General features: G+C 35.2%; 2 protein-coding genes and 1 long non-coding RNA gene across 3 annotated transcripts; 1 reads left to right on the plus strand and 2 right to left on the minus strand.

The window, feature by feature from the left end:
- Positions 1-42: 42 nt before the first annotated feature.
- On the minus strand, positions 43-1105 carry LOC147847234 (putative inactive receptor kinase RLK902; the record flags this gene model as incomplete). The annotated part of the gene is made up of 3 exons (XM_087339413.1): positions 877-1105; positions 426-558; positions 43-186 (listed from the first exon to the last, which is right to left on the minus strand). Coding segments are annotated over exons 1-3 (404 nt in total), but the record flags the coding sequence as incomplete, so codon positions are not given.
- A 3021-nt stretch (positions 1106-4126) lies between these two features.
- LOC147847235 (uncharacterized) lies at positions 4127-6159 on the plus strand. Its single transcript, XR_015532357.1, has 3 exons — positions 4127-4228; positions 4320-4367; positions 5711-6159. It is a non-coding gene; the product is annotated as an uncharacterized LOC147847235 (long non-coding RNA).
- An 888-nt stretch (positions 6160-7047) lies between these two features.
- LOC147847236 (putative receptor-like protein kinase At1g30570) lies at positions 7048-9812 on the minus strand. The gene is made up of 7 exons (XM_087339412.1): positions 9533-9812; positions 9387-9438; positions 9107-9195; positions 8569-8714; positions 8353-8497; positions 7644-7793; positions 7048-7235 (listed from the first exon to the last, which is right to left on the minus strand). Exons 1-7 carry the CDS (start codon positions 9758-9760, stop codon positions 7059-7061), a joined length of 987 nt encoding a protein of 328 aa, XP_087195538.1. The 5' UTR covers positions 9761-9812; the 3' UTR covers positions 7048-7058.
- Between the last annotated feature and the right edge of the window lie 10 nt (positions 9813-9822).

The raw sequence follows: 9822 nt of genomic DNA on the forward strand, positions 1-9822 counted from the left end.
AATTTATTTGTATCTTCCATGAGGAGGTTAAATTTGGCATACAAGGCATGTAATTTTGTCAACTTAGACATTGATGGCAAAGGACTTGTGAGGGAATTGTTATATAGATCCAACGATGTTAACTCCGTAAGACTTGCGAACGAATCACTCGGTAATGTTCCTCGTAGACCAAATTCTGACATATTCCTAAAATTCAAATAAACAAAAGTAGTCATGAAGATCACAATTACAACATTATTAATGTTAACAAGAATGTAATTAGCTCTACTCAAAATTACAAATAGACCATAAGCAGCACTTACGAGATGTGATTATCATTAAGAGAGCATAGTTAGCATTAGAAGGCATGAATAGTACATACTTAGCATTAGCAAACCAGAATTAGCGTTGAATTAGAGATTCATGGAAAATCAAGGAGAAATTACAGTGCTGTAACACGATTAAAGGAGGAGCATGTGACCCCGGTCCAATTACAAGGATTTGGGGCAGAACTTTCCCAAGATGTTATAATTGAAGCTGAACCCCCAACCGCAGCTTTAATACTCAGGAGTGCTTGAACTGTAATTTATGTAAGCTATCAGTAGATTGAATGCCCTCAACAAGTTAAATGTAGCTAATGGGGTTAATAACGATGCAACTTTGAAGAGAACGTAATTAGGATTGAATGACGGATAAAATGGAGACAAAGTAGGGATCCGAATGGAAGAGAAAGTAAGAATCAAATTGAAGAATAATAACAGATGCGATGAAGTATAAATGAGGGAATGATGAATCAAATAAAGAGCAGTCACAGAATCTGCAATAAAGAGTAGGAAAGTATGGAAATGAAACGAAATTGCGAAGAAAGATCATTGGTATCCAGAAACTTGTAATTACCTTCATTGTTTTGAGCTTTGACATGGGAATATTGGGGAAGAAGAATCTGAAGAAGCAGAAGAATGAAAGAGAAACACGCATAAATTGGTATGATCTTCATGATGTGGTGATCATGGGGTTTCAACATGAATGAAGCAGGGTTTTTGTTTTGATTATTAAGAGATTTGGTTTAATTAACTTGGTTGAAGCTGATAATAAATGATTAGGCAGCTGTGCAGAAGAGGAAAGCAGTGATCAAACTTCGTAGGAACGTTCAAAACTACAAAAAACAAAACTCCACCATTGATTGATTGTTTGAGGACAAATCCCCACCATTGATTTGTAAATATGTAGGAAGACATCATCAGTTTATTCTTTGTGAGAATGGGTCTTCAGGCATGTCCCATCCATAATTTATGTCAGTGGATAAAGTAGGACTAATTCAATACACTCCTTGGTCCTAAGTGACAAAAATGGACGATGTGATTGATATCTTTAATCGAATCGACTGGTTGTTAGAAGAAAAAATGGAAGGACATGAAAAAAATGAGATGGAGACCTAACCCAATGTGAGAACTTTGTCGGATATAATAATATACACAATCTTCTCATACAGTTACCACTCACAAACAGAAGAACACGGATTCTGAATCTGATCCTTTGAACATAAAATGTCAAAAAGTTTTTTTTGTTGTCAATGTTTCTTGCTCTTGAACTTTGTATGTTATGTCAATGTTTGCCGATGGTGACTATGCAGACATACACATGAAGCTTTGAATTACATAAAGTTAGGAATTCAACTGATTTTAGGTAATCCAATCTTAATGTGGCACAACATGAAAGGTGCTATGAAAAAATGGAAGGACATGAAAAATGAGATGGAGACTGAACCCAATGTGAGAACTTTGTCGGATATATTCACTCTTCTCATACAGTTAGTTATTCAGAAACAGAAGAACACGGATTCTGATGATTGAACATAAAATGTCAAATGTTTGGTTTTTGTCAATGTTTCTTGCTCTTGAATTTTTCATTTGTCAATGTTTGCCGATGGTGACTATGCAGACATACACATGAAGCTTTCAATTACATAAAAGTATTTAAATGGTGTCGACTGTAATGTACTTTATACGTGATAATGATGCACACACACATAGAGAGTAGGAATACGCTCCATGTTCCAACTATGTACAATCTTATGTCTTTCAGCGTGTCCCACTCATAATTAGCTTTATGACCCCAAAATTTAAACACGATATTATCAAAGTCCAATGAATTAACCATACTACATTACATATTTTCTGAGTTTTTAGCAGAGTGGGCTTACCATTTTGATTATTGGTGTAGTAAATAGAGATGTAAGATGCGTAGGAAATGGACCAATTACTGGTGTGTGATGTGTTTCGTAAAACATATAATTGGAGGTGTCAATTATAATAGTTTATAGTTAAATGCCTATTATAAGGTGTAACCTATCAACAAGTGTTCTCTGTTCTTCCGTATGTTTCTAGAGTTAGGGTTTGCATTGTAGGGGTATGCTTTATATTCTAGAGTTCCATCTGTTTCTAGGTTTAGATTCTAGGGGGGAAAGTTAGGGTTGTCTAATTCTTTTGTTTTGTTCGTGACTTTTGTTAAAAGTTTATAGGGTTATTGTTCACTTTTGGACGGACGGATCAGACTCAATTGCTAAGTTTAAAGTTAGGGTTTGCACTATGTATATACTTTGTTTGCAGAATATCTTCCATCCAATATCTGTTTCTAGGAAGGAAGGGGATCCCCTTTCTAAGGCTTATGATGGCACTGTTTACCTTTACTCATCTGTGTTTCGCTTGCTTCGTTCATTCTGCTACAGCCTAAAATGGCACACTCTCATCATGCATTCCATTTCTCACATCATCGTGAAAAAAACAGGCTTTCTTGATTGAAGTAAACATTGGTTAAAGTTTTTTTGTATTTTTCTGCAGAATATTAACCATACATTGTTTAAAGAAAATATTGACAAAGCTTCATCATTCTTCATTTCACTTGGTAGCATAATGTGTGCACTCATTAGTCAACATGCAGCTATAATAAGAAGTCCTAGGCACCTCCTACACATATGTCATACTATAAGTTCAATGTATGTAGTACCCTACCTAAAGGTAATCAACAGGATACTTTGATCCAAGCCATGGATCAATGATAGCCCTCACATTCCCGTTCCATTTGAGCTTTCCATTCACCTGATCAAGATTGGAGGGGTTTACATACAACCAATGTTCTTATCATACGTTTATTGTTTTTGTCTTTGGTCCTAAGCCTTGGCTAAATAATTACTAGTCTTCTTATGCCTTAATTGGTCATTTTATGTGAAAAAAGTCATTGCATGAGCTTTATAAGGTCTTATTTATTTAAGAAATGAGATCTAAAATCAAGTACCACTATAATAGAACACAACAATGCATAACAATGGGCGCGGTTCCGTTCAGTTTCTTGGCCTTGAAACCAAACCAAATTGTTTTAATTTTATGAAGCCATTTAAATCGAACCGTTTATGAAAAATTTAGAACCAAACCAAATCAGTTTATCATAAATCAAAACCAAACTAAATTTATAAACCTATAAAGCTTTAAACCTTCAAAACTTTTAAACCTTTAAACCAAACCACATAAGCCGAAACCGCTAAACCGTGAAATCAAAACCAAACCGAAACCGAAAAGCTGCTAAACCATGAAATTCAAAACCGAACCCAACCGAACCCAAACCGGATCATATTATTTGAAACCAAACCAAACGGTTTATTTATCTTTGAACCAATAAACCGAAGCCATGGCTTAACGGTTAGGTTAGGTTTGAGCCGAAACCGTGCCCATTGCTAACAATGCATATATCTGGAAATTTTCTTTACATGGAATTCATCTTCATTTGATTTTTTATGTTATAAGACATTAAGGTGTCTACTAGTTCAAATGCCATTACATATATTTTATACCTAATTTGAGTGACTAGAGAGCTCATATAGAATAAAAACAATGTAAGTGCATATATTTGTTTGAACGCTTCCTAAATACCATAAGTAAGACCTTACTCAAGCTTTAATTCACCCATGGTAATGTATTTTAAACATATGCTCATTGTAGCAACATCTACAATATATAACATCATGGAATCTTATGCATTGTATACAAATTACTCAGCAATTTTTGGAAACATCCTTAAATCACTTTAAAAAGAAAGGAAGGAAAGTTCAAAAGACAAGCTAATTACCCAACCGACAAGATTATAATCCTCAATACGCTTCTGATCGATGGCAACTTGACCTGTGAGCAACTCAAGCAATACTACTCCATAGCCATACACATCACTGGCGGTGGTTAATTCTCAAAGTTTTCTGGTTAGGGTTTGCACAATATACTTTCTTTTCAACATCTCTATCTGTTTCTATGGTCAGAATATACTTTCTTCTTGTCACTTCTTGGGTCCAGGCTTACTCATTTGTTTTCATTCCGGTTTTCCCTATCAATTTACTTTTGGTAAGCATGACTTCGTTTCCTCATTTCTCATATCACAAACTTCTTTTTATGGGGTTAAGTTTTACCAATTTTTTATGCTTTTAGTTCTTCCAGTAAATGTACCTCTGCAAACACTCATCTGTGTTTCTCTTGGTTCTTTCTTCTAAAGCCTAAATGTCACTCATGCATTCCATTTTTCACATCATCGTGAAAAAAACAGGCTTTCTTGAAGTAAACATTGGTTAAAGTTTTGGTGTTTTTCTTCAAATATAATGATGCATTTAGGGTTTTATTGAAGTAATCTCTTTGTTTGAAGAAAGTATTGATAGTTTCATCATTCTTCATTTCACTCATAGCTGTTTGCATCATCAGTCTCGTTGTTAGTGGATTAGGCGTTTTTTGTTTAAAGGAAACTTGGCTGACCTTAAGGATATTGTTAATTTTTGAGGGAATTTCTGCTAATTTGACCCTTTATTTTTCTGAAAGACAAAAATGAAAGTGATTTAAGTCCTTACTAGGAATCCAAATTTGAGATAAATAGGATAAAGATGCACAAATGTAAATTTACAAGTTCTAGCTATTCATTTATATATACTATTCAGGTTTTGGTTCTAAGTTTATGTCAAATGCAAAAAGAAGCATTAATAGATATATTTTTGTTGAAACTAACCACATTTATTATTTAAGTAATGGCAAATGCACCTTTCTCTCTCTCTCTCTCTCTGTCTCTCTCTCAGTGTCTCTTCAACCATAATCGATTTGCTAAAATTCTCTTCTCTTGAGTCTCTCCAACCCTTGGAGATATTTGACTCCTGTCTTTATTCTAAATATCTCATAGATTTGATCATTTTCATGGCACTATTTTTCGTTATAGTTTTAAATGTGGGGTTTCTGGCTTTATATTAAGATTTGAATTGAGATTCATATTATTGCTTACATACTAAGATGTGGAACAGCATACAAACAATTGCATGTGATACCTGCATATAAGAATAAATACACAGATGCATTTGTACATATATCCAGTCTTGTATGTATGCATAGGCATTCATATATTCAAGTTACTAGAAGTTTATAAAAAGGTTAAAAACATTATGGAAAATTGTTTCACATAAATTGTTAGAAGGCCAAGCTTTTGTTTTCAATTTTTGAGGTTAATGTGAAGTTTCTTGAGAAACATTTGTGCTTGTTTCAACATGTCTTTGTTCGATGGACATATGATTGTATCCATGTCATTGCAAAGTAAGTCTGCAGCTATATGGCAACAAGAAGAATTTTGATGTATGTGTTCTCAAAACATAATAAATGTGACCCATCGAATACCAGTTGGACTTGTATCTAAAGTCATGTAGATGAGCATGTAGGAGGTTGGAGAAGGTTCGAGGAGAACATTGGACTTCCGATTATTTGCCTATACTATGTAGGCCCACACACGCTGCCAGAGTCTTTGTAGAACTTTAAGTTGTGATCAAGAGGGGTCGAGATGGGCTTACACTCGGCTATGCGGAATTTATCAAGATACTTCATCTCAAACTTGATGATTTCGAGGATGTCTCTTCTAATCACTAGGGCATTGATATACAAGATGATAACGAGCAAGCCTTGTTGACTCCAAGCATACAGTGAGTTGTCCGATTTCAACACTTCGAAACAAATTTGGTGAAGATATTGAAATCAGGTGCACTTTGGACTTGGTTCGAGGTGGTTGTAGCATGTACATTTCTCCTTCAAGCTCCTCATGGAGGAATAACAATATCTAAGTATTCATTGATTGTATTAGCTCAAAGCGGCTAACTGGATATCAATCTCATTCCTCATGAACTACATAGTTTACACGGTTTATAATGAAGTGTGCTTTCACACACTTTGGTTTATACACACATGTGCGCATGTGTTGAGCTTATCTTTCAACAATATGCATATATGTGGCATGTTCTTATGATTGAATGAAATAAAAACCTTCACAAATTGGACCCTAACCATATGGATGATGATTGTCGTTCAAAATTAGAAATCAAGTGGTTGGAAGAATATAAAGAGGCCATTGCAAGTTTATAAATGTGGGAACAATCCTTTAAAAAATGCATGCAATCTTATTTACCATTCATCTCTCGGTTGAAGGGCCAAGGCAGAGCAATTTGGACATTATATGATTTTGTCAAACCTCTCCAAAACATCGAAAAATATGTATATTAACCTAGAGATTCATATGCTAGCATGGAAGTGCAGAGTGATATATTCAAAGTCTGGGAACTAAATTAAGCCATCAACTCCAAAATATTGCATCAAGTAGGCCTTTCTCGAATGTATAATACTTGATCTCCACACCCCCCTCATGATACACCCTATATCACATTTTAATGACAAAATGTGTTTCAAGATCTTATGTTGTGGTGTGGAGCACACACGATCAACACTCATTTTTTATTAGCTTACATGCATAAGCATGAATAAATATGTGAATAGATATGGTATATACCAATCTCTACTTTCACACAGATGAATGTGAATGTATATATATGATGCATGCATGCATGCATACTGTACATACACAATGCATGCATGTCCATTGAAATCAACGTGGTTCTACTCCCAAACCATATGAATGTGTTATTTTGATCTCTTGCAAGTTGTTTGTGGTTTGAATATGAATGTATGGAGTATATGTATATACATCATGCATGCATTTTTCTGCATACAGGTTCATTGAAATCAACGTGGTTCCACTTCCGATACATATGTTATTTTGATGTCATTCAAGCTGTTTGTAGTTTGGTGGAGTCCCTTGTTCACAGGAAGAGAAGCAGTGGATGGAGGACGTACTACCATCATGTGCTCAGGAGGAGGCTGTAGCATGCTCAATATCTGCTCCAAACTTGCTGACACATCCTAGCATCAATGAAACGCCCAAATACAGGTCCATTCCTAAATTAGCCCATTCTTCCTTTGTGTGTGTGTGTGTGTGTATGTGTGTATGTATGTATGTATGTATGTATGGATGGATGGATGGATGGATGGAAAGATGTATGCAAGTATGCATGCATGCATGTATGCATTTATGTCTTTATCTGCGTCTATGCATGCATCTAAACATATGTCCAAACGCATCTGTATGTCTAAATGCATGTGTGCATCTTTGCATGTATCCAGGCGAGTGTTTGGGCATATTCCTAAATGTGTATATATGTATATACTTATGTCCAAATGTATGTTGAGTGTTTGGGCATATTCCTAAATGTGTATATATGTATATACTTATGTCCAAATGTATGTTGTGTATGTCTGTATTATGCTCACCTGCATTTTTGGTCTATCATTTCTGTCATATGTTGTGCATTGTATTGCAATCTCCATCACTCGTTTGTAGTCATCAACAGGATAGTTTGATCCAAGTCTTGGATCAATTATAGTCATCACATTTTCGTTCCATTTGAGCTTTCCTTTTACCTAATCTTTCATCAACAGCGGAGGGATTATATACAACCTCAGCTTTCATCATTGGTAAGAGCTTTATGTGTTATTTATCTCTTCATTTATCACTAATTGTTCCACATATACATTTGTTTTTGGCTCTTTGGTCCTATGTCGTGAATTCTTAGACTTGTTACATTATATCTAAAATGGTAAACTGGAGACAGTCATGTATATATCTAAATTGGTTGTTATACAACGAATTCATCATGGGCCTAGAGTGAAGCATTTGATTTTATATTTTATGACATTTAGATCTCTACCAATTTTTCAAATAGCATGACATTCTAGAACTAATTGAATTGAGTGCAGTGTTGTTTTAGACTGCAAATCATGTTGCATCTTTTATTTGAACGCTTCCTAGATGTTGTAAAGTAGAGCTTTTCCAACCTTAATCCACAGCATAGTTCATGAATATGCATTTGTCATGTATTGTACCGATTTGTTTGCAGCAAAGAAATTGATTAGCAATTTTTGGAAACATCCTTAAATAACTTCAAAACGAAAGGAAATTTCGGAAGCCAAGCTAAATTACCCAACCGACAAGGTTATAATCCTCGGTACGTTTGTGATCAATGGCAAGTTGACCTGTGAGCAACTCAAGTAATACAACTCCATAGCCATACACATCACTTGCAGTGGTTAATTGGCGACGTAGGAAGTACTCTGGATCCAGATATCTGTAAGGTAATAATTCAAATGGGATTTTCATTAAGTCTCTCTGTGTATTGGGGACGAAAGCTATGCTTACCCAACAGTGCCTGCTGGTCTTGTTGATACATGTGTATCCATTTCAGGATTTGCCTTGGATATGCCGAAATCTGATACTTTGGCGATCATATTGTCATCGAGTAGAATATTGCTAGGCTTCAAATCTCTATGGATAACCGGAGGATTCTGGATAATGGCCAAGGATACAGAAGTCACATGCATGTTTGAATGAAAATTGTTTTTGAAGGATGTATATTCTCTTATTTGGAATTTCAATGTTATGTGAACACATAACTAAGCATTTATATAAGATTCACCTCAGTGAAGACTTGCCCATGAGACACATACTATAGATATCTCAAATAAATAATCATGATCTAAGAAATAAGATAAGAGTGGAGGAATGTTAAAAACAGATCGTAGTTCCACCGCGTATATAGTGTGGATAGGTGGCAATTTTGATGAAGCATTGGCAAGAATCGTAGGCATGAATGGAGGCCCAAATAAGGCTAATAGCTCCTAAAATGCTTGTACAACATTCAAGACCTTCACATGTATAATAGGCAGGAGTCACTTACAGCAAAAGTGTGAAGATATTCTAGGCCTTGAGCAATGGCCAGTGCTATCTCAAGCCTTCTATACCAGTTCAACGTTGACACATCCTTACCTGTTACATGCCATCATGATTAGCACCAACAAAGATGCATTCACGATATATTGCTCTTCAAATTGGTTTAGATGTTTCAAATTTTCAGCAAGATATTTATAATTATTATAGAATGCCTAATTCAAGGGTATGTTGTATTTGAGAAATTCCTCTTCCTTTCTAAATATAATTGCAAAGTTAGGTGTTTTTACTAAAGAGGTGGCGATGCAGATTTCCGTGTTTCATAAATTCGTAGACTAGGATCTACAACGAAGCCAACATTGAAAACAAATAAGTAAATTTGCAATTTATATATTACCAAGATCCTAGTAGAGGCATCATATACAATAATATATACCTGCTCATCTTTATCATCACAAAATCCTTCAAGCTGAACGAGATGGCGATGGTGTAATCGACTAAGTAACACAATCTCATTCCGAAACTCTTTTATACCTTGAAAACTTACACCAGAGGCCCGTTTTATTGCGACTTGTTGATTATCATCGAGTTGTGCTAAGTAGACTTTTCCAAAACCACCTTCCCCTATCTCAAAATCCTTGTTGAATGATTTTGTGGCTTTCATAATCTCTTTGTATGTAAACCGTTTGACACCAGGGGGAACTTCCCAATCGCTAGTACCTTGAT

Source organism: Azolla caroliniana, unplaced genomic scaffold (assembly GCF_043228905.1).
Source record: "Azolla caroliniana isolate FFs.n. ecotype wild unplaced genomic scaffold, voAzoCaro1.0.p SCAF_1323, whole genome shotgun sequence".
NCBI classification, from domain to species: Eukaryota; Viridiplantae; Streptophyta; class Polypodiopsida; order Salviniales; family Salviniaceae; genus Azolla; species Azolla caroliniana.

Bases quoted from the DNA above. Each gene is read 5' to 3' on its own strand.
- LOC147847236 (XM_087339412.1), bottom strand. From the start codon at position 9,760: ATGAAAGCCACAAAATCATTCAACAAGGATTTTGAGATAGGGGAAGGT. The intron at 9,439-9,532 runs GTATATATTATT...GCTTCGTTGTAG, and splicing joins GTGATGATAAAGATGAGCAG to ATCCTAGTCTACGAATTTAT. The intron at 8,715-9,106 runs GTAAGTGACTCC...GCCATTATCCAG, and splicing joins AATATCTTCACACTTTTGCT to AATCCTCCGGTTATCCATAG.